This window comes from Pseudopipra pipra, chromosome 5 (assembly GCF_036250125.1).
Source record: "Pseudopipra pipra isolate bDixPip1 chromosome 5, bDixPip1.hap1, whole genome shotgun sequence".
NCBI lineage: Eukaryota > Metazoa > Chordata > Aves > Passeriformes > Pipridae > Pseudopipra > Pseudopipra pipra.
The window spans coordinates 1,394,127-1,419,456 of NC_087553.1; the positions used below are offsets into that span (position 1 = coordinate 1,394,127).

The following is a 25,330-nucleotide window of genomic DNA, read 5'->3' on the forward strand; positions in this document are numbered from 1 at the left end:
AGGGATGCAGTTACATTAAAAGAATATGATGGCACCACAATTAAATACAGAAATGTTAGGGGTGCACTGCTAATTTACAATTCCCCAATCCACAGCCTCCTCTCCTCACTGTGGACACTTTATCAGAAAACCTTTAAGCAACAGACAATCCACTAAACAATTTGAAACGAAGAAAGACAGGTAAGAACATTATCCCCATGTTCTGAAGAGGTATAGGGCTATTAAGTGACTTAAATCTATGCAAAAAGCCCATGGAGGACACGGGATTAAGGCATCTCAGCCTCTGAGTTCCAGCCCAGCAATCTGATCCTGACTAATCTTCATGGTAAAGACAACAGCGCCCTCAGAATTCTCTTCAAATCCTGGTTTCCAAACCCAGAGTTCAGAGGGCGAGGATTTTATAAAGCTAAAACTCTGCCTAAGACTATTTGCTTTTGCAAGGGAGAAAAATATTTCATCAAAAACCAATCAGGAAATAAATACACTTGGGAAGAGTTTGCAATCTTAAGGTGAAAATGCTGATGCAGACCCTCAGAAACACAAGCTTAGCCCCCAGCACCTCATTTTACAAAGACAACTAATAAACTTCTGGCAGGTTTATTAGCCCAGCACTTCCACGGCTGTTCACACCTCCAGTTTTCCCTTCCCTCTCTCCTGTGGCTTTGGCAGAGCATCCTGGCAGCTCCTCTCCCAGGTAGGCAATCCAGCTGCAGGCAGGAGAGCTGCCAGCTCCTAACCCAAGGATGCAACACAAGACCCGAGGGGGCACTGTTTGTGCTCATTATTTAATTACCAGTCAAGTTACCTGCCTGGAGAATATTAAAATGCCAGAATAATTGTGACACTGAGACTCGGTCAGAGCCAGCTCCTTTCTGCTGATCACCCCAAGAGGTGCCTTCTGAGGGTGGCACAGAGAAGGAGCACTTTAAGAGAGGCAGGGAGATGACTCATTAGCCTAACTGATGAAGCCAGTCAAGTTCAACCCCTGGTTTTGATGGAGCAATAGGCCAACATGCAGCATCTGGGGGAGTTCATATCTGCTCTTCTGTGGTATCCTGGGACCACACAAAACATTTTGAACCACTTTCAGGGACTTCTCTCAGTAGCTCGGGGAGTTCAATCATTTGGTGTCACCTCCACCCCCCAGAGATCCCTCATGTGTCAGTAACACCAGAGAACAGCCCTCAGGTCCTCCAGGCCAGATGGAGTGACCACCTTGGATGCCTCCAGCTGCTCTTCTCCAGTGGGCTGGAAACTGTGCCAGGGCAGCCCGAGAACCATCAGGTGGCCTGTGGTTTTCTGCAGTTCAGGCAAACTGCCTTGAGCAGCTCTGAGCTGGATTTCAGGGGACACAGTGGCCCAGCTGCTTTCCTGGCACCCATCACCCTGCCCCCAGCTCCAGGTGCTGGCCAGCTCCTCTAGTCCCAAGCACCATCTCCTCCCTTCTCACAGAAGAAAGAGTCTAGCACCTCTGAAACCACTGAGCACAGCAAGCTGCTGCTGCTGCTACCACACCACATGAAGAGAAAGGGATGCTGGAAGGTTCTCTGACACAAAATACATTTATTCTCCTTTTAGAAGTGTGTTTTTTCCTTTGGGGAAAGGTGCAAGCAAGACTTCAGCTGCACACCAAGCATTTTATTCTCCTGGAGAGCACAGTAGCACTGATTTATGTATTATTAAAATGGCTACATATGTTCTTTGTAGCACTGCTGGCTCGACTGGTATCTGGGTTTCTGCTCCCTGCCTCACAATTTTGGTGCTTTTCTCAAAGTTCTGGAATGACAGTCACATTTTTGTAGACCAGAGCTCAAAAATAACACTAAAGGCTTTCTGACATCATCATTTCCAAGGTGTTCTTTGAGCATATAATCATAATAAAGGGGCAATCCATACATGTCCAACAGAACTGTAGAGAGATCAGTTATTTTCACACCCTCACATGTCTGTATGGTGGCCCTAGAAGGTGGCCCATAGCTCTCCTGTCACCACAGCTCAGTTGTTCAGGTGTTTTGTTTTAGTCAAAAGCCCCCTCAAAACCAGCGTGCCAGCAGCTAACTGAATAATGGGAAAGTCATTTTCCCCGTTTCTCTGACAGAAAAGGCCTCTCTTTGGGCAGCATTATCTGCAGCCAATTATTCTGCTCTTTCCAGCAGTGCTCCAGGGAGCTGTAGCACTTCTCACAGGGCTCAGCAGCTGTTCATTAGGTTGGTCTCCCAGTTCCCCTTGCTTGCTTAATGCTCACCCTGCAGTGCCAGATGACAGGAGCTGTACCTGCTATCTGTTGCTCTGTCTTATCCCCAGCAGGGCTCTGGAACCTGTCCCAGCCAGGGTAAGAGCAGAGAGCTTTGATTCTTGGATTAGGATACAAAATGCCACAATTTATCCTAACGAAGGAAAGGTGGCCAGGAGTAACTGGCACACCGAGAATGCCCCCTTGGGGCAAAGCTCCAGTACCACTTGTGCACTGGGACACTGCAGCTGGAAGCCCAAAAACATCACTTCATTAATATATTTTGGCAAGAACCTGCACTGTTCTCTTTGATACACATCTTTCCTTCGTAAGGACTCCCTGGCTTGTCTCTGAAACCACCACACCCCTGACCTGCCTGCACTGGGATCACCAGTAGGAGCATCACAAATTTGGGTGGTCTCTCTCATCTGTGCAACATTTACAGCCAAGGAACACTCCTCAGAGGAGGATTTTGACTGTGCAAGGTGGGAGAAGTCAGTTCATTGTCAGCATACACTTCCATCAGAGGGGAGGGCACTAACCATGCAAAAGCTCAGGTGGGAAGGGTCCCAGCAGTCCTCTTCTCCCTTGAAACTGTGCTTAAATATTCCCCAATAATTAAATAAGCTTATGACTCTTAATACATTTGTAGTTCCTTGAAGGAAAAAGGTGTGCAGAGGCCTTGATCCACTGGATTTTTTAATGTTTTCCTGTAGAGGTGTGAATCTTATCTTTGGATTTTCCTCAGAACACGGCTGTGGATACCCTCTTCCTCCGAGTTAAATAATAATTCAGAGGGGTAGTTCAGTGCCTGCTTCCTAAACCATTTCATCTGTTGGACCCCAAAGATCCTCCCAGGCACCAGAGCTGCTCTCACTGAGGGCATGTTCCGCTGCCTGTTGGTGTTAAGCTCCCCCCTCCTCACTGATTCTGCCCCACATCGTGTGTTCCCTGGCTGTTTGAGACTGCTGGGACGTAGGAGAGATTATTTATCAATTATTTATCTCTGCCTAAGAGAAACTTTTCAGTATGACTTAAGGATTTGACAGGATTTCTACTTCACCTCAGTACCCTGTGCATCAGCCCTCGGACACAGCTCTTACACCACGTTACTTCCAGGGGGAATCCCAGAGCTGGGAGTGCTCAGGAGGAGAGGGGCTGCAAGGTTCACACTCCCCAAATATCTACACTGACAGCACGTGCATTATGGCATTTCTTTAAGAATACAGATATATAATTAGGATTTCCCCCGAGAGGCCTTAATAAATTGTCATTTATTAAGGAAACAAGCACGTTGAATTGTCGTGGAATCTCTCTGCACAACGGATGCTCCAGGAGCTGACAGCGCAGATTTCTTGGAAGTGTCACATTCAGAGCAAATTAACACACAATTAAAAGCCAGTTTCGAGACAACTCTCTCACAGACACCAAGCACTGGCTGTGACACAGGACATGAGACACGAGGCATCGCGTGACATCAGGAAGCACATTTCTGTTTATTTGCCTTTCTTCAAGAACTCTCACTCACCATCAGGCCAAGGAGTACAAGATGTACAAGAGAAAAAGAGACTTCTTTATCACTGTATTCTGTGGTATAAAGGCCCACACCCTCTGGGGTTTGTTTGGTTTTCCTTTTTGTTTTAAAGGATACGTTTTTACCCTGGCTGAGGTGTTACAGTTCAGAGAACAACCCGTCGTCTGCAGGAAATCTCTTTAGAAAATTAGAAGTGAGCACAGCTATTTGCTGGGCTGTTTTACTGAACAAACACTGCCAGCTGCACTGAGAGCATTTTACCAGACACTTGCCAGCTCCTGAACGCCCCAAGTTCATAAAGACAAGAGGAAATCCGACTGCAGAGTGACAGGGAGAAGTGGTCGGAGCTTCTCCCCCCTCAGCACATTCCTGCCTGCTGCAAACTTGGGTTTCTTCACTTGAGCAGAGCTGTGGTGACCTACAGCAGAGGTTCTGCCCTGGAATAAACAGCTGGCCCACAGTCTGACTCCTCGTGTTAGTAACTTCCATATATAATACTAAAGCCCAAGGTTTGTCTCCCAGTCTCCTTCACATGATGCTCTGCCTGCTCACGTCCACGTTGTACGCCGAGGCATTGGCACAGCCCCGCCCGAAATCGATAAAAATGCCTTCGGGATCTGAGTCCATCGACTCCAAAATCTGATCCACTATGTTCTCGGGGCTGGAAGAGGGAACTGGAATCAAGGAAGGGTCTCTGTCCAGCTCAAAAGACCTGTGTGGGTCGCCCATGGGGTGGAAGAGTCCTTTCTGCTGCTCGGCCGTGCCGAGCTTGCCGGAGCACTGCCCTGACCCGGCGCTGGGCCGCTCCTGCTCCCCGCACAGGGAGCTCTTGGTGGTGGTCACGGAGCTCTTGGAGCCGTTGTCCATGATGGTGGTGAGGTTGGAGTAGCCCTGGAGCTCGAGGCAGGAGGTCATTTCGGACACGGAGTGCCTGCGGATGCCGGTGCCGTTGGAGGCCAGGCCCTCGGTCTCGTACTCGGCCACGGGCGTCAGCAGCGGGTTGTTGTAGCTCTTGGACCTCACCACGGGGTTCTTGGCCAGCACGTCGCCCGACTTGGAGCGCCTGAAGAACCTCTTCTCTGTGAACACAGGAACACCCAGAGTCACACACACAAACTCCGTCTGTATGGCACTGATGCCTTAAGCCCCTAATGGTTTTTTTATTTTTCTAATATTTGTAAGAATTGTAAGGTTTTAAAAGCAGAAACCCCTTCCTTCTTTATCCCTTGTTCCTTTCCCTCTCTCCAGCAGCCTTGTTTATATTTTCCCTAACCCTCTTACCCCATTCTATATCAATCCTGCTTTCCATATCAATCCTGCTTCTGAATACAGCAGAGTGTTTAGTCTTTTGTCAAGGCAAAGGCCTAAACAGTTGACAGAACAGCATATCAGGGCCTAAACCACAGAATACGGTCAAAAATTAGGTAACTATGTACCCTTTGTGCTCTGATGAAGCTGAAGATGATGAAGGGGGGGGTCCCAAAATACACCCCAGACCCATTTCTCAGGGGGTGGACCCGGGGCGGTCCAGAGTAAAGGCCACAGGGTGGACACATCTGGGATTGGATGGATGGGGTTATAAAATGTAACCTCCTCTCAGGCACGGTGGGCACGTGTCCTGTAACATCTTAGCCTTGGCAAATAAACCCTTTCTTATCTCACCCCTAATTAACTGCTCCGGAGATTTTTTTCAGCACCAAAATACACAGGCAACACTCTAATAACCACGAGTGCTCAAAACGCATGAGCTTTTCCTAAGTGACAGAAACTCTTACACAAGAACACGCTTCACTGGTTTTGTAGGTCTGCAGGCTTCACATTTCCTGCTTTTCTTCAGCACGCTGAAGCCCCCAAACCTATCTTCACAAATAAGGGCTGAAATTCACTTATATTTACACAACTTCAGCAGCTGGAGCAAAACAGTAAATATTGTGGGAGAGGTGACATAAAATTGTAAATATTTTCTTATACAAGAGCAGAAAGTGCAGTTCTGCTCTTCTTCAGGCTACAATCACTCTTTTCTAGCAGCTGAACTTTAAGTTTTCCACCTACCCTGGGAAAATCAAGTCTCTTTAAATGTGGGGCAACGAGGATTGAGACAGGCAGTCTTTCTATTGACTCTGGAAAAATTAGATTCAAAGCATCATTCAGAGATCACACGTGGGGACAGCACCAGGAGTGTTTGGAAATGTTAACTGGAGGGCACTGCCCACAGAAACCTATTTTTGGGGAACAAACCTGCACTCAAAGCCACTGATTGCCCGAACGCTGCTGTTAAGCAAGTGGGATTTTTCCAAAAAATAGGCAGCAGGTGGCAGCACGGGAGCACAGAGCTCCTTCTCCAGCAGCGGTTTAGGGCTGAAGTGCTCTAAAAATCACCACCAAGCAAGCAAACTTTGTGCTCGGACTCACTCGTGCTAACAAAAGAGAAAGTGGTGTGAATAACAGGTCTCGCTTTGGAAGCTTTCTTCCTGCTCCTCTCATTTTGCCATCCATGGCTGGAGCAAGGGATCAAAACACCCTCTGGAAGTCAACCACAGGCACTGCAAATACACTGTCTGCTTTAAATCAGGATGCTGGTACATGTTCCCTGCAAACCAGGCAACTTCCTGTAACTATGTGCTTACCTGGACACAAATCCCAATCATATGCTGTACTACTAAAAAAGCCAGTTTCTGTACTTAAACCTGTATTTTGCTGTCGTGCCTGTGACAGCAGTGAAACATCTGAACCAAGTTCACTTTTGGACTTTTTCTTTGTTAGGAGTCTGACCTGGCAAACAGAGAAGGTTTCCTGGGGCTGCCCTGCCACAGGAACTCTGGCTTTTGGTCACAACATGTCACGTGTTGTCAAAGCAGTTGGACAGAGGTGGATGCATCGGTTCAAAATCAGCAGAGACTCCAGCACTCAGCTTCCTTGGATCCAGGCTCAGTGACTGCAGTCAGACCTATTCAGGGGTTCTGCTACAGCTCCACACCCCAGACCACAGCAAGAGGCCCACCAGAACCTTCCTATCTTCTGCAGTCATGTAATACAACATTTATTTTCTAACAGTTCATTTCACTGGTGTTTTATTCTCTTTGGGTGAGTTTTTTTCCCCTCACATAGAAAAGCTTGTATTGAGAAAACTGTCAATTTGGGGCTCCATTTAAATGCTTGTGGCATTTTAGTGGCAAGCAATGAATACAAAGTAGTAATTCTGAACCATTTTCCATAAATAACTGGCCTCTATTTATTCACCTAAAACTGATTTGTTTCTTAAACTGCAACACAACCACTTTTCCATTCAGCTTCAAGGGAAAATCAACTTCCTTACTGACTGTTTCTGACAAGCAAACAGATAAATTGACTGCACAGAAAACACACAATTGAACTTATTTTCCCCTCTGTTTGCTCTATTCAAACAGGCCATCACAGCATTTACATTAAAATGCTCAGGTGCTATCACATTTCCTATTTCATTTACACTGGTTGTATCCCTCCTGCATTTTCAACAGACCGAATTGCTATGGGGGATATTCAAGAGGCCTTCATTTTGGCCAAACCCTGCCTTCACAGAAGTCACAGGATGCTTCAGAGCTCAAAGAATCACAGAAAATAAGCTGGAGGGGACTCCAGAAGGTTCTGCCTCAGCCTCTGCCACCAGGCTGGCCCACGTTTACCCCCCCTGCTCCTTATGGATGTTGATGTAGGTGACATGTATGAAGTGCCTCACAGTGAAGATTTAACAGCCTCCAGAGGCAGTTCATGTGACATTAGAGATTTTTCCTTCCATGTAACCTGAATTTCCCCTGCTATGTGTGGCTCGCTCTATTTTTCTTACCTCCACTGGGATGGAGAACACCTTATTACCCTTCTACTCTGCAGAAAGCTTTTACCTGTTTGAAGGCTTATGTATTAGTCTGCTCTAAGATAAATTCCTGCTCTCTTCCCTAATTTTAACAGCCTTGTAGGATCTTTGTGTACTAATGAACACTAATGAACCACCGAGCACTTCAGAGGTGGCTTCTTGCTTCTTTCTCTCCCTGTCCATAAAACACCCTGTGTTAAAGCTGTCTTGTTAAAAGGCAGAGTGGAAATGCTAAACACACTCTAGACTCACTTTCACTGATTTTTATTACTGAGCACTGTTATGATGCTCTGTTTTCATCTTCTGCCACTGGCAAGTTTCACTGTGACTCTGCACACTGCAAAGAGCAGGGGCGCAGAAAGGGAGCCTGACTGCCTCCTGTGAGTACTGCAAGCTGTCTCTTGTGAGGATCCTGGCCCTGTATGGAGCAAGGTTCTGGGGAAGCCTCTGTGCTGTGCCAGACAGAGCCCAAATTCTTACCCAGGATGCAGGAAGAGTGCGTGAAGGGTCCGTCGCTGGAGTACAGACCGTACGTGCCCAGGTAAGGAGACACGACCTTCTGGATCAGGGATTCCAGCTTCAAGTAATCTTCAGTCACACCTTTCGACTCGTGAACCCCCTGAAAAAGAGAAAATACCCAGGATGAGCCCCCTCCAACCAGGAGCTTTCCTGGCTCACCAGGGCAAGCATTCTCACTGAGCCATGGCAAAGGTGCACTGTGGTGTGATCCAGGTTTGTTCCCACAGCTGATTCCTCTCACTGTAAAGCCAAGAGATGTGAGTCAGGCCAGAGCTACTTCCAGGGCATTTAAATCCAGGAAGGTGCATCCTCCTTAGTGCAAAGGCACTCAGGGATGATGGAGGGTCTGGTCCAGTGAAGAGGAATTAGAAACATCCCAGACTTTTTGCTTGTTTACACTGGTTGTATCCTCCTTGCATTTTCAACAGACTGAATCACTATGGGGGATATTCAAAAGGCCTTCCTTCATCTTGGTCAAATCTTGCCTTCACAGAAGTCACAGGATGCTTCAGAGCTCACAGAATCACAGAAAATAAGCTGGAGGGGACTGAACTCCTGAACGACAGCGTCTGGTACCACAGGGTGTCACTGCCACCTCAGCCATACCAGCAGCACTAAGGAAAAGGTTAAACTGAGACCCTCAGAAGTATTTCTTCCAGGGTATTTTCAACAATGAATATTTACAGTGAAGAAGCTTGTTCTCCTTCCTCACCCCTTCCCTGGCACTTGCCATTATTATCCAGGCAAAAGTCACATTATAATTAGCAGGGTAAGAGTCACCCACAGGGAAAATCTTTGGCCTTTAGCTGTTAACTCTGCACTTCCACCCCCAAGTGGGCTTGTAAGGCTGCAGAGGTGATGGAAAAGCCCTGCAGAGCTGTTATTCTCCCCTTGTGTGCTCCTGTACTGTCTGAGCAGAGCCCTGCACACTCATGTGCAGGATTCCTCCTGCAACACGGAGCAAATTCACATTTTAGTGGGTTGCTATGTGGCCATATGCTTGACACACCACGTTGCAGAATTTAAGATCCTACATGCCATGCTCAGCAAGAGCTCTGCTTGAATTTTGCAGAATCCCAGATTTCATAACGTGCCCCTGGAATTACTGTAAGAAGAAACACGTTGGGATGAAAGCCTCCAGAGAGCAATATGCAGATCAAGTGAGTAAAATTGCAACACTTCCTTCAGCATGTGAAAGGATCCTGACGTTCAGGATGTATTCAGAGCTCAGTATGACTCATTAACCAGAGTCTGGGGTGACTGTCAGAGGTGTTTGTGAATGGCTGACTTCACCCCTCGGCTGCTCGTCGCTTCAGAGAAGTTTATGAATGGAAAATGAATAATGGCCAGCAGAGAATCTGAATTTGGACAGAACTGGAATTTGGGCAGAATTTGAATTCCGTGTGGGTCACAGATTCACCTCATCCCCATCACTGCTGCCCTGCAGCTGCTGTACCTGGAGAGCCCATGGGCTCCTTGCTCATGAGAAACACCCTCTTCTCTCAAAACCCCAACTCCAAAATCACCTCAATCAGCTGCTTCTTTAGTCTTGCCCTCAGCCTTCACCCCTGCTCTCCCCAGAGCAGTGCTAATCCCCACCCCCTTTTCCCTTCACCCTCTTTCAGTTCACACTTTTGTAGTGCAGAGGCCACAAAACACCACCTTTACAGTGTAAACCCACCAGCACTGACACAGCCTGTCACAAGCCTTTTTCCTCAGCTCTGCTTTTAAAAACGTCCTGAAAAGTCACAAAACAACAGCTGGTGTCTGCTGGAGCCGTGCTGACTTCTCTTCTGCTCTGCACCTTGACACAAACGTGCTGTATCCACCTGCAACATCCTTCCTGCTCTGGCCATTGTTCCAGCCTTTCCTGCAGTTCCCTTAAACCATTTAATTGCTGTGGAGCTTCTGGCAGAGCAGGAGTGTAACAGGCTCCTGAACCTGTCAAACAGTGGTTTTCCTGCTGTGCTATTTATTGACAAACGCCCCCTGGGCCTCTATTTAACCACACACAAGTACATCCTAAAGTTCAGCAAGGACTGTTTCAGCTTTCCAAACCCAAACTTTCCATATGATCTGAAGGACACCATCACTTATTTATGAACCAGCCCAGCCCAAGTACAAAGTTTAGGTTTGGAAAGCTGAAATAGTCCTTGCTACATGGGGCAAAGGAGCTTCATGGGGAAGGATAGACACCCCCTAAAGCAGATCAGCTTTTAGGAGGTCAGGGAAAGCTTCTGTTTTGCTTTATCTGCCAGCCCTGAGGGTGCACTCAAACTCTTATCTCTCCACCAGAGGTTTCTACCCCATCCACTGTGCCACAGGCAAAATGACTTGTTTGTGTGACACCAAATTCAGTGGGAAGGCACTTCTGGTGGAAGTTTAGGAGAGAGGAAAGCATGGTTATAACTATATAGATATAAAACCATAAATATTTCATATATCTGTGTGCAAAGATAGATACATCTAGACATTTATACATCTATTCACATCGATATCAATATATACTTAAAGTTACATGAAGTCCTTTTTAGACCCTTCACCAAACTTGTAAGTGATTGTGCTCAGAAAGGCAAAATTAGCTTTAGAGTTAAGCCAGCTTGGAGTGGTTATTAGTGCCAAAATAGTTTATGAAAAACTGATGACAGGACTTAAGAGTCACCAATAAAAAAAAAAAATAATAACAATAATAATAGTATTTTGCTGTTACTTTGGCAGCTCATGGTTCTTCTTGTATTTGCTTGGTGCCTTACTGGTTTGGTATGTCACTACAGAGCAACAAAGCAAAAGTCATATCTAGCAGGCTGGCTGCTCAGCTGGCAGGAAGCTCTACCACAGTTTGGAGGAAAAAAGAAAACTTGGAGCATTATCAGCAAAACAGAGACTCTCCCCTTATCTTTAATGCAGTATTTGCTCTGCAGACATGCAAAAACTTGCTTTAAAAGATAACTGTGACCTTTCATGAACCCAATTTCATTTTAGCAGGAGAGTTTCATGCTTCTCTGTGACTGTGAGATGTATCTATTAAATTCCTTTCAAAGGCCTTGCCTGACCTATTTATTTCTCAATTGAGGGCCAAAATAGCTCAATATCAAATATCTGCAAGTACCTCGGCACTTTTGGAAGAGTGGAGCTGCTGGATCAAATCCTCATCTCAGTCACAGTGTTTTGAAATGCAACAGGAGTCACATCATTATCTTTGGAAGGATGACAATGTTATATTATGACAAGAGCCTGCCTTGCTCTCAAGGCATGGAAAATGAGGATTTGAGTCCTGAATAAGTGAATACCATTGCAAATGGAGAAGGTCTATCAAGAACAAAGACATGTATTTCTGCATTTAACACAGTATCCATGTCCCAAACTTCATTAACCTGTAATTAAATCATTTAGGACCAAAAAATTGTATACAGTAGTTCAAAAGCATTAAAAGGGCCCTATGCAAGATTATTTTTGATATGTAAATATATAAGTACTCCTTGAAGGGCCATATACCCTGAAGACTACAGGTTATTGATGCATCTACTTTATGAAGATGCTGCCCCATCTGCTGAACTGCTGGAACAAAACTTTTCTTCTGCTTGAGAACAAAACCAAAGTCAAACCTATAAGTCATTCCAGGAGACTGGACCCTCTAAACTGCTCAGGTTTCTGTCCCTGTTAATTCTGTAAATTAACCACAAACTCCTACTGTGTTTTTAAAGGGCACAAGGGCTTCTTGCAAAAGCACAGAGGAAAGAACAAACACATCTGTTCAGAAGAATAGAGGGAGGGTTTCACAACCCCACATAAGGTCACAGTCTCCTTTTTCCATGTGTAGAATCAGAGAATGGTTGGGGTTGGAAGGGACCTTAAAGATCATCCAGTTCCCCCCTCTGCCATGGGCAGGGACACCTCCCACTATCCCAGGTTGCTCCAAGCCCCGTCCAACCTGGCCTTGGGCACTTCCAGGGATCCAGGGGCAGCCACAGCTCCTCTGGGCAACCTGTGCCAGGGCCTCCCCACCCTCACAGGGAACAATTTCTTCCTAAAACAGGACTTCTCTACATGTCTCTATATGTCTCATATATGGCCAGAGACTAGAACCCAACCTCTGCTGGCTGTTCTCTTTGCTCCCTGGCTGCTTTTCCTTGCTGCCTGGCCCATGTAACTCCAGTTCAGTGGCTGAGCTGGATCTCCCCCTGGCCAGCACTCCCTCATGCCTGACTCCTTTCGTTTTAACCCTCGGCTTTGTCCCCTTCACATCTGCAGTTCCAAAACACCCCACATCCATCCTCAGCTCCTCTTTCAGGCCCTGTCATCTGCTGATCTCCTCTGCCACATGAGCCTCTCTGCATTCATCTTTACTGCAGCTGCTTCAGCTCTGGCTGGACAACTGCCCATTGTCCCAGGTAACTCCTCACTCATCTGTGTCTGAAAACAATCATAAAGAACTCTTAAACACCAAACTGCTTTTAACTGACCAGCAGTAACTCAGTGTTTTGCTGAGTGTTTATAAAAACCACAGGCCCTCTGTGGTTTCCAGTTCTGACTAAAAGCACCCACCACCAGTAACATCTAGAAATGGTGGTACTGTTCAGTTGCTTTTCACTTCCCTCTTTAGCACAGAATACTGTAAGATCATTACCCTAATAAATCATACATTAAAAAGTATCACCAGTGTCTAAGGCTTGTGCCCTAAAAACTGGCTGCAGTGGAGGAACCACTTCACACCCTCCTGCAGCTCATGGATGTGCTGAAGTGTGCACTGGCCATGGATTAAAGGATGCAGCACTCAGGCTGAGCTGTAACACTTCAGCTGAGCAGCACCTCTACATGAATGAGTACCAGTGCAGAAGGCTGTCTTCTGTTTCAACTGGCAAACTGCTGCACAGCTTTTAAATTAAGAAAAAAAAAGAATAAAATAAAACATAAACAAAATCTGCCTTTCTCCAGCCAGGGTGGGCAAAGCAGGGCTCCTGGAGCAAGTCCCACTCTCTGCCAGGAGCAGACATGGCACTGAGGGAGGCACAGCATGTCTTGGTCCTTGACAAAGGGGCAGCTTTACCCCAGGACACCAAGCAGGACCAGCTGTGAGCCAATCCCTGGGTCACCAACTTCTGGACTCAGGAGAGAAAGGAGTAAAAGACAGACTTTTGGATTATTTAACGATCATTTCAGCAATGATCACTTCTGGTAACTTGATGGACCAGAAGGGCAAAGCCCTCTGCCCATGGACAAGAAGTGACTGTGTACAGCTCAGCTCAGGTACAAATAACACCCCCTGACCCTCAGCCTGTGGGGCACCCTCAGTGTGGGTGCACAGGGGTCCCCTTGGTGGCTGGACTCACCCTGCTCGGCCAACGAGGAGCTGGAGCAGTCCTGACCTGGTGCTGTGTGACAGGAAACACACTGCCAGAAGCATTCACAGGGTCAGGCCCCAGAGCAAAGTGAGGTCCTGGCCTCATGTCTTAACCACACAGGAAAACAGCTCAGAAATGTAACTGCTTTCTGCTCAAAAGCAGCAGATTCCTCTGAGGAAAGACAAACGCATCCAGAATCCCATTTCTTTCTGTAAGTGACGAGTCAGATCAATATGACTGAAAGAAACGCTCATGCAGTGGTGATAATCTGACACATACTGGATAATAATAGTTGCCCAGCCACTCCCAGGGAAAACTGAAATTAGAAGTCACAAGACACACCGCAAGGCAGACATGGAATAGTATCTGGAGTGAAAACACACGTTATCCAGCCAGCACTGCTGGAGAACTGATAAGGGTGTGCAGGCTGCAGTGCACACCCTGCTGACCACAGGAACAGTGAGAGCTGCTGCTTGGCTGTGTCAAAGAGACAAGCCTTGCTCGTAAGAGCTTGGGAAAGCAGTGCTCTTAGAGGCTGTGACTGCTGGTTATCCCACTCTGGTGCAAGGAACAACTTTCACTGCATCACATCTGGAACCTGAGCAACACAGACCAGCCCCACCTCAGGGCAGGCATGGGCATAAATGGGGCCCCAGTCCTTGCCACTTGCACCACTGGTGGCACAGCACAAGCCCCTAGTTAGCTTTGGGTCACATCCTGGACAGAGATCTGCAGCCCTCCCTCTGCCTTTGAACAGATGCATGCACACACTTAAAAGTTAATAATCGAATTTTTACTGATCCTGCAATGCTCTCAGATAAACCTACAGCAGCAAAGTTATATTTTGGTTTACCTGGTTGAGAAGAGGCTTCAGGAGTCGTCCCCAGGTGTGTACAGTTGTTGTTTTCTCTACACCACTGTGGCCCTTTCATTGACTAAGCCCACCCAGCCCCATTTTCAGTGGACATGCACAGCACTCTACTGAAAAACAGAGACCTTGCTCTTATACCCCCTGGGCTTCCACACAAATCAGAAAGCCCAAGCAGAAGGAGGTACCCGGCTCCTTCACCTCCAGCTGCCCACCATGGTCCCTGGAAGTCAGCCCTGCAGAGCAAATCTCCCAGTATTACACAAACACAATTACTGTTGTGGAGCAGCATCTCCATTTACACATGGAGGTATCAGATGTGATAATGGATTCTTCTCAGCCTTTGCAATCTTGGCACCGAGGGTAACCCAGGGCACAGAATCAGCCGTGCAGTGTCAGACTGAAAGTTAACTTAATTCAATGTTTTCTTGCCAACAGTGGTAGCAGGACAAATGCACAAGCAAAGAAAGGAAATAAGTCATGCTCAGTGCAGGCTTTCTTGCAGAATCTGTTGGTGCTTCTGGCAGACAGGGCTGTAAAAACCTGCTGCACGGGACTTTGTGGTAGCCCTTAAGCATAAACAATCTGTGCTAGAAATTATTTAACCATCAAGATGAAGATGTTCAATAATTGATAGAGTAACTAGTTTCCAGAAATAAAGAACCAGCTTAACTACTGAGTCCCCTGAACATGGAGAGGATGGACTGTTTTGCTACTTTTGCCAAGTACTTTTCTTGACTCCTGCTCAGTCACCTTCACAGTCACACAGGGTTTCCTGATGTTCAGAGGGACCCTCCTCTGTTTCAGTTTGTGCCCATTGCCTCTGGTCCTGTCACTGAGCACCACAAAAAGTCCTTGGCTTCATTTTCTGTGCATTCCCCCTTCAGGTGTTTGTAACAATTGATAAGATGCCCCCAAGCCATCTTTTCTGCAGGCTGAGCAGCCCCAGCTCTCTCACTCTTTCCTCACATGAGAGATGCTCCTGTCCCTGTATCATCCTCATGGTCCTTTGTTGGATTGTCTCCATTGTGTCCATGTCTCTGTCGTGCTGAGGAGCCCAGAACTGGACACAGCAGGTGTGGCCTCCAAGACTGCAGAGAAGAGGGGAAGGATCACCTCCTTCAACCTCCTTCTATCCCACTTGTCTGTGTTTGCCGGGCTAGAAAATGTCAGGTACTTCCTCCTGGGTTTCCCTGATGACTCAGGCCACTTTCATCCCAAGCAGACAACTCTGACATTTTTTAGCCTTCAGGAAACAGTTTCAGAACAGGAGCAAAACTGCTTTGAGTGAGGACTAAATTTTGCTTTGTCAAAGCCTGTGTTGACTAAGCTGAACCTGATCTGCTTGAACTGTGTGTGCCCTCCTCCCTGTGGGGGTTTCTCTGCTGCAGTCCAAAAGCAGAACACAAAAATGTGCCTGGGCTGGGAGGAAGCAGAGGTCACACCTTTGCAGACTGGAACAAGCTGGAAGAAAGCAGTCTGCTCTCTGAGAGGGCTCTCTGAGCCCGGTGCAGGGGGCTGAGAATTCACAATGAACCCATTTTCAGTAAACCTCTGTTTTGTGTTCACAAACAGGTATTTACCTCACAGTAAAGAACAAAGTGGGAAAGGTAAGACTTACACATCAAATTCTCAAATGCTCTTAAATCAGAATAACCCCCGTTGGGTGAATAATTTAATACCAGTTTACAACTGCCCTGGGCATTACATCCCCATTCCTGGGCACTGGTGTCCTTTCTGCACGTGCTGGACAGATGCAGCTGCACAGTTCATGGCTGAGTCATTATGAACCCACGAGAATGGTGCCTCACAGTATTTTTTCCTCTCTCCATTTTATCCTAAGTCACTGGCAGACTGGTAAAGCCTCTGCCCTTCTCATAGCAACAGCAGTCAGGGCAGGGAGAGAAGCTTGCCACTGCCTCATTGACAGGAGTCAGCACTTCAGGGCCCTGTGGCTGCCTCAGAAATAAAGATCTTGTCATATTCCCTCGACTCTCCAGCACGTGCCAAGTCATGTCACTGTCAGGGGGAGAAGCTGCTCTGTCTCTCCCTTCCTTTCACTGGTGGCACTGAGACACAGACAAAAGATAAGGATCACTAAACACCCAGACAGGGTTTGTGTGCAGAGGTTTTCAAATGGCTTGGCTGCAGAGGGAGAGCCAGCAACAGGATTCTGCTTCCCAGAAAGCACCAAACACTAATAGAGACAGGCCAGTCTTCCCCTGACTCCCCAAATCCTGTGTGTTAATTTTCTTAACCTGTCACTAAACATTTCATATGAGACTGCAAAAGACAAAGCAGAGGATGAAGATTAATAAAAGATATGAATGACTGGAAGCAAGGAAGTTACTTTTGAGGCTTTAAATATAGTGCTTAGAGTCCTGAAGCAGAGGCTGAACAGCCAGTTTGCTAATAAAGTTCCAACAAAAATAATGGTATGAATTTCTGCCTTTTACAGGTTTAGGGTTAGAGGTTTCTGATTCCCAGCTGAGTGACTCCCCTGAGCACAGACCAGAGCACTCAAATAACCTCATGTGACTTTGAAACAACCCACCAAAGGAATCTGTACGAAGGTGAGTGTCTCTGAAGAGCTCCTTATGGAATAAAGTCGAGCTGGAGTGAGTTTATGTGCATTTACAAGTGCTTTAGGACTGTCACATTGCACTCCCAGGCAAGCACACATGTGCACAGAAGTGCACGTGCAGCCCCTGCAGAACCAGCCTGTGAGATACCAAATTAGATGTGATGTTTCATGTCCAAGAGAATAAATCTCTTTCTTTTTTTAGGCTCCCTCCTGAAGTTCTTGCTGATCTATACATGTTAAGCTCATCTAACCTTGCTGGGGAATTGCTGACTTTGAGCATTCAAGGCCTTTACCTACTCTTGGCTCGGAGTGTTTTCTCATTTATTACAAGAAAATCCATCCCACATTTATTTTCAGGTGGATACTCAAGGACAAAAAGGATGGCAGAGCCCTCCTTCAGTGCATCCAGGCTGTTTCGATGCTTTTGTGGAGCCACAAACATTCACTTGGCTGCTTTGACCTGCTTGTGAGGATTTCTGACACTGCCTTTCAGAGTCACACTCCCCTTTTAAGCCATTCATGAGCATTCCTCCCTCAGCATCCTCCAAGCTGCTTCACCCTTCACAGGTGACTGAGTCTACTCCAGGAATCATCTTCTTTTCTGAAACACACTTGAATAGACTGAGCAGATGAGCTCTGCCTTCTGGATTTTTAAAATTTTCGCTATTTCTGGTGGCAACACCGTTTCCATCACCAACACTCACCCCTGTGAGCCAGGAAGCAGCAGATCACCTGTTTATCCTGGCACTTTGTGGTTATTCTCCTGCCCAAGGAGGCTGAGCTTCCATCAATCCCAGAAGGCAATAATTTAGGAGCCCAGGTGCCCAGGCCTGAAGGAGCCCTCCTGGCTTGTAGCTAAAGCTTTGTTGAAAGCAACACCTTTCTACATAACAGTTTAATTTCATTAAAAATGTCTTGACAAATTCAAAATGCTTGGAAAGTAACTGATTGGCTCTAGAATGGGTACCCTCCCTCAGCAATCCAGTGTGTAGGGAATAAGAGGAAACACAGAAACACAAGCAGACAAAATCTGAGTTTCCAGCACTGAGCAGTGCCCTCCCCAAATACAAACAGCCCGGGCATCAGGGATGTGACTGCAGGAGTGGCTCTAAAGGGATGATTTTCTCTCCTCCATCACCTGCCAGGGACTGGCAAAATCCAGCAGCACTCAGAATTCCTGCAACCACCAGAGTAATGGAAACCTGTGTGGTTGGAACCAACAGATGCCTCTTGGCAATAGGACCCTACTACTGAAGCCAAAGTGTTTCTTTTGCCCCTCAGCGCTGGCCGGTGCTTTGATTTAGTGCACACAGTATCACACAGCCACCTGCAGGGAGCAAGCCTTCTCCTTGCTTCTGTTTCAAGTGGTAACAACACAGCTCTGTGTATAACCACATTCTACAGCTTTTCAGGCAACACTGCTACCCAGTTCCCCCTCTGCTACCCAGGGGCTTCAGCAGAGCTGCACCAGCTTCATACTGCCTGCACAGCTGTCCTCGTGTCATTCAGGCATTCTGACAAACAAAAGAAATATCCCACAGCTTCTTCCAGGGTTTTGTTCTTTTCAACTGAAGAAGGAAACCCCAAGAAAGGCTCTCGAGTGACACAGGAGGAATGAGGGATGGATTTTTTCCCTGGAGCCCAACAAGCACCCTGTGACAAGGAGCCAAGCCCACAGTCTCTGGGGGACATCAAGAGCACCGAGGGCAACGATGTGGGATTTGTGTGGCTCACTGGAAACAGGAGGAGGCTCCCAGGAGATAATGGTTTAAATCAAATAATGTAATCTGAGTCCTGCTCTATCACATGAAGAACTGTTTACCTTTTAATTGCTTGTACTAATTGGGTAGTTAATGAATTTCACAGTACATGTTGCACATCACCCTGTCACATAGTTGTTCCTTCTGCAGCTGCAGCAAAACCAAGGGTGAGACCGTGAAATTACTGATAGAAGACAATTAACCCTGCCCACCCAGCAGGGCAGAAAGGATGCCTCCAAGAGACTCATTCCATCCTTCCCCTACCTTGAGAAAATTATAACAGATTAGCCTTTTTATTTTTGGGAGAAACACTCCACAAAGCAGCTGCCCTTTGCAGAAGCCCCTGTGCCACCAGCCTGGTACCCACTGCACCCACGGGCTGCTGGTTCTGGCACCTGCAACCACAGAGCAGGAGAGGAAAGGCCTGGGGATGGGGCTTAGGTGGTGTGGCAGAGCAGGAGCTTCCACACCTTCCACGACTCTTCCCCCTCTCAGTGCACCTTCTTGGGAAGAGACAGAAGCTGAGACATTTCATATAATTTGTTTTGATCACCCTGTCAGTTTAAATGGAAACACGCCTTCCCATAAGAGTAAAATTTTATAGCAGAGAAGCAGGCAGGTAACAGGCTGCTACTGGGTCTTGACCCAATTTATGGGCACAACCAAAGCCAGCAGAGGGAAACTGAGATCAGAGAAGGAGCTGACTGCAAGGATGAGCCTCCAAGCTGTGCTCTGTGTGACTGACATGCTGCCAGTCACTCCCCTCTCTGCCTCCATCCCTTCTGCCCCAGGGGAGAGCAAGATGGGGATGGGGAGGAAAAGAGTCAGAAGGCAATATATGGAAGGTAAAAGGTGATGGAGCAGCCAGGAAGATGATGGGAGAAGAGGTTATTACCAGTGCTCAAAATGCAGAGAGCACGTGCAGCTGCAGGAAAGGTTTGAGGAGCAGGAGAACAGGCACCTGGGCTGGCTCTGGAACCCCCTGGCAGGAAGTTTCTCTGCCAGGCCTGTGCTCAGACAGACAGCTCTAGGCTGTGAGAAGGCAGGGGCACAGTGGCACCTGCACAGGGGACCAGCCAAGCTGCTCTGTGCCCAGCAGGTCTGACTGGAACCCATGGCCACTTGTCTCTGAAAACCACAGGGAAGCCCACGCTGGAGACACTGCAAAACAGCCCTGCACAGCCTCTCTGCTGGAAACTCCTCCTGCTGTTCTTCTCATGAGCAGGAGGTGCTGCACCAGTGACCCCAAACAGCACCAGCTGACCCTGTTACCTGCACAGACACAACCCAGCCCCCCTTCTGTGCCTGGTGCCACCACTGCCACAGCTGGGAGACACCACTCACGGGGCTGGTGGCACCTGGGATGGCTCCCAGCTCTGAGGTTGATCCTAAAAGTGAAGAAGTGAGAGCCACCTCCTGAGGACCTCACCTATAGTGCCCTGGGCAATTCAAAAGCCACTATTCCCTATTCCAATTTGCCTATCTGGAATTAAATTAAATTAAAATGGAATTACACTAACTGAATTAAGAACAGAAAGCTGTTAAGATAAACTGTGCTTAAAGCCTCTGACGTAGAACTGAAGTGCCATTAATTAAACTTCCCTCCCTTCCCACTCCCTTTAATTGTCAGAATGAGTGTCCATACAGAGTTGTAATGAGGTTTAATTAATCTTTTTTAAAAGGTAGCTTAGATTAACTTTCTTATGTTCCCCCTGTAGACAACCCATGAATTACAGTGTTAAAGCACCCTGACTCAAAGGATTCTTGCATCGTGGGAACATTCCTTGCTCAGAGCTTTTCAATAGTCAAAATTTCTATGCCTTTATGCCAGTTTTAGTCTACTGGCCCAAACGGGTCCACAAAAGTCATTTGTACAGATGAATGCAATTAGTTAAAACCTTCTCCCTCTTACTCAACAAAATTATAGGTTCTGCAAGGACTAATTCAAGTTAAGAATAATTTTACTGATTTTGCTCTATTTTCATGGCTGGGCTTCGCGAACGAAGATTTGGGAAGGCTCTATCCACATTTGCTACAGGCGCGCTGGTGGCTTATGAGGCCAATCCGTGACAGACATATCCGATTGCAAAAGGCACAGCAGAAAGACTCCTTAGATGGTGTATTCTGCAATACACGGTTCTTTCTGCGTTGCCTTTTTTCCTCGAGGGTGATCCTGCGTGCTTTCTCAAAGGCATCAGCTGCGTTATAGATGGTGTGTCTCCAGGCCTCCCGATTTGAGGCCAGAGTAGACCAGTTATGGTGATCAATATGGCCAAGGCTGAGATGTTGTTTCAGGGAGTCCTTGTATCTTTTCTTCGGGGCTCCTCTCATGCGGCAGCCAGTGGCAAGTTCACCGTAAAGCAAGATCTTAGGGAGGCGGTGGTCCTTCATCCTGGAGACATGACCTGCCCAACGCAGCTGTGTTCTCATCAGCATGGCCTCAATACTTGTGATAGCTGCTTGCTCTAGAACAGATGTGTTGGTGACATAGTCTGACCAGTGGATGTTTAGAATTGTACGGAGGCAGCGTTGATGGAAGCGTTCTAAGAGACGCAGGTGGTGGCGGTAGATGACCCATGATTCAGATCCATATAAGAGAGTAGACAACACTATGGCTTTGTAAACACTGATCTTGGTGCTTTTCTTCAAGTGTTTATTACGCCATACTCTTTTATGGAGTTTTCCAAAAGCACTATATGCCTTTGCTAATCTGTTGTCTATCTCTCCGTCAATCTTACCGTCTGAGGAGATGAGGCTACCGAGGTAATTAAACTGTTGGACTGATTTGAGCTCTGATTGACCAATGGTGATGTGGGGATGATGGGGGACATCCTGAGGTGCAGGCTGATGGAGGACCTCTGTCTTCTTTAAGCTGACTTCCAGCCCAAAGAGCTCAGCAGCATCTGCAAAGCAGGATGTTAAACGCTGCAGAGCTGCTTCTGTGTGGGCAACAAGGGCGGCGTCATCAGCATAAAGCAGCTCCCGGACAAGATGGTTTAAGGTCTTAGTGTGGGCCTTCAGTCGCCTTAGATTGAATAGACTTCCATCAGTACGGTATCGAATGTAGATACCGTCCTGATCATTGAGGTCTGCTGTGGCCCTTTGGAGCATCATGCTAAAGAAGACGGTGAATAGGGTATTCAAGAAAGGAAACATGGGGGCCCTGCACTCCACACCAAATTCCATGAGTTCGTGGTGCGCTGTTGGGAACTCGGCGAACTACCATCTGACCTTCGTGATGCAGTCATCATCACCTTGTATAAGAAGAAAGGAATTAAATCTGACTGCTCAAACTATCGTGGTATTACTCTGCTCTCCATTGCTGGCAAAATCCTGGCAAGAATACTCTTGAACAGACTAATACCCACTATAGCAGAAGGTATCCTTCCTGAAAGTCAGTGTGGTTTCAGAGCCAACAGGAGCACCACAGACATGGTATTTGTCCTCAGACAACTGCAAGAGAAGTGTAGGGAACAGAACAAAGGTCTTTATGTAACCTTTGTCGACCTCACTAAGGCTTTTGACACTGTGAGCAGAAGAGGTCTGTGGCAGATTTTGGAACGTTTAGGTTGTCCCCCTAAATTCCTCAAAATGATCATCTCACTCCATGAGGATCAGCATGGCCAAGTCTATTTTAAGGATTAAGGATTTGCCTACCAATGAACTTGCACTAGTTTAAATAGGCCACTTTTATTAACACAGGCAAACTCCAGGAGACATTTTATATTATCTTGACCAACTCCACCTGCAGCCATGCCCTTGATTAACTAACTGGTATCCTGCACAGAACTGACACTTTACTTGTTGCAAGGTACTCTTAAAATGCACTGTGAGCACACACCCAAAGGGAATCTGCACAATGCAAACTGCCTTGGAAAACCATCATATTTAATTGGTATGGACAAGGTTACAGTCATGTTCCCAAGAACTGTCCTTCTGCTAAAGATGAGGGACAAGATGCACGTGTAAATCCCTGTGCCATGGTGTTCATGAGCCAGGGTCACACGTAACAAAGGAGAACTGTACCATTTTATGTTGTTTCCTTGTTTTTCCACTGCTTCAGGTTACAGAAGTGTTAACACACGGTGGTGTCAAGTATATTGAGAGCTAGTTTGGGAGAGCACCCGATCTCAAAATGAAATCTGTTCCCTTCACGTGGCAATGGCCTTCCACTGGCCTTGGTTACAAGGGAGGGCCCCAGGAGTGCAGATCCATCCGTGTCTGTGGGGGTGAAGCCCAGGTCAGGTCACTGCTGCTGTCACTGCTCTGAGCTCTCTGGTCAGCTCCCAGCTTCTTGTCTCATTAACACAGCACATCCCAACCTGCCCCAGGCAAGATGCAGATGAAACAGTTCCAGCACTTCTGCTGCTTCCATGCAGACGTGATTCCCAGCACCAGAAAACCACCACACTAACAGAGACCACACGAAGGAACTCAAAATCAAATGTGACAAGTACTCCTCACTGGTCAAAAGGTCAAGATTTTCTTTTAAAAATATCTTTTTCCTACAACAAATAAATGCTGTGCCTTGCTAAAAATCCCAGCAATACAAATTCACTCCAGGATAACAAACTCCTGTCAATTTAATTACTGCAAACTGCACTTGCTGATAGAGACAATAAACAAGACACAGCAAGAGAAAATACTGCACAGAAGCAAATGTATCCACAAAATACTCCAAAGTGTAAATCTTGAGGGCCAGATTCTCCATTTTTGCATATGTCAACACAAAGCAACAAAGGACTCTCCCCTTTGTGTCAGGCAGTGTCCTGGCTGCAAGATTTCTTCCCTTTTGTGCCTGTGGAGCTGCTGGAAACACAGACAAGTCACCCCTTCACCAGGAAGGAAGGAAACAAATTTATGCACAACACAGGGGAAGCACAGGTTTTTTGATATGGTGATTTGCATTTAAATAAGGCCTGCAATACCTGGGTTTCTTCTTTTTGTGTCTTCTAAACCAGGAATTCAGAAAAAAAGGGAAAGAGAAACTAAAAGCACGTGGAAACCTCACACCCAGACCACTTTGTTCAACCGATGCCTTCAGGTAGAAGAGACTTTACAGCAGGACAAGCTCTCAAAAGCAATCACCGAATTTGAAAACATATGGCCATAAACAACTGATCCCAGCTGACACACACTGCAGTGCTACAGCAGATCTGTGGCTGCAGCTTTGTGATAGCAAAGGCTATTTTGTTTTTTAACCACTAGGCTGCCTTTGGTTTGCTGTGTGGCTGCTGAGATGAAAAAACAGCCCTCTTTGCATCTTGCTTTCAGATCTTGCAATGTACTTTTTCTGCCCCCTTTAAAGTGTAAGGAACTTTCCAGAGATAACAAATAGGTCCCACTGGGCAGTTTTATGTATTTATTTTGTCTTCCTTTACAGACAAAGACAACGGGCAAGGGAGTTCAAACGAAGCTCAGAGAGCCAGAAAGGAAACCACAGGTTTTATTTTTCTCTTCAGAGCTTATGTTTAGTGAGGCCTCATCCCTCAGCATGAGATATTGTTTTCTGTTCTGTGAGGCCTCATCCCTCAGCACGAGAGATATCATGTTGTGCTCTTCTTGGCTTTTTAAATACCCCAGGTCACCCAGAGAGGTTCTGTGAACTCAGATAATCTTGATGTCAACTGGAAGATGCAGATAAACACTCTTTAGTTCTTCTCTTCTGAATTTCTCAGACCTCAGGAGAGGTACCTGGAGATAGGATGTTCCAGTTTCGGTGGCAAAGGTAATCTCTGACAACACGCCTTGGGAAATAAGTCAGATTGTTTATCCTCTGGTGGCAGTTTTGCTCTCTTTGGTTCACAGAGCACAAAGGAGATAGCTCTTTTCTAAACTCTTCTCCTGTCTATCCCTCTCCCTCCAGCTCCCGAATTTCACCCAAAGTGAAAGGTCATCAGGGTGAGACTGACAACTCGCTGCAGTCTCGAGAGCTCTTGAGCATCGCTCACTGCTCAAAAGCAGTTTTACTTCTTTTCCTTCCCTCAGTCGTGACTCTGCTCTTGAAGGCCCTGCAAGTGCAAGGGGAGCACCCTGGAGGCCTTACATTGCCTGTAAGCAGCCACAAAGGATGAACATTTCAGTGTGTGCTTCCTAACTGGGTCACACTGCGCAGGCAGCTCACACTTGGAGTGGTACAAGGCCCTTCTTCCAAACTGTGAGAGAACTGCCACTGACTTTACCAGCACAGGAATATCCCTCCTCCCCCCAGTTCTGGGGACTGCCTCCTTCCTGGCAGATTGCTGGTTTGTCATTAGATCAGGTTATAGCACTGGTGACACTGAAGAACCCAAGTATAATGATTAACCAAGGACTGATTTCTCTCCTTTCAAAGGAGAGTATCTTCCAACAAAGCTTCAGATACACAAGCTGCTATTATAATACTCATCACAGCTTTATCCCAGAGATGAAGGTTCTTCTAGTCCTTCAGAAGGAGACATAGGGAAGATACATTTTCCTTCTCCAAGGCTTTTTTAATAGTCTGAAATGGAGGTATTTGTCTCTCTGCACAAATTGTGAGATCTGTGTCAGGTTGATGACCCCATCTGTCTCAAAGTATATCCTCTCTCATGTGTGCCAGAGGACTGGTATGGGTGCTGTCCCACACCAGGGTGTTCCATCCACGGCTGGCATGGAACTC

General features: G+C 46.8%; 1 protein-coding gene across 5 annotated transcripts in view; it reads right to left on the bottom strand.

Annotated features, from left to right (window-relative positions):
* Window positions 1-3,705: 3,705 nt before the first annotated feature.
* PRR5 (proline rich 5) overlaps window positions 3,706-25,330 on the bottom strand; it is a 76,970-nt gene continuing 55,345 nt past the window's right edge. For all 5 annotated transcript variants that reach the window (XM_064654070.1, XM_064654068.1, XM_064654067.1 and 2 more), the window contains 2 exons: window positions 8,098-8,236; window positions 3,706-4,846 (listed from right to left, as the gene is read on the bottom strand). In XM_064654070.1, the coding sequence (XP_064510140.1) occupies window positions 4,296-4,846; window positions 8,098-8,236 (690 nt within the window). In that variant the 3' untranslated portion in view covers window positions 3,706-4,295. The remainder of the gene's footprint in view (window positions 4,847-8,097; window positions 8,237-25,330) is intronic.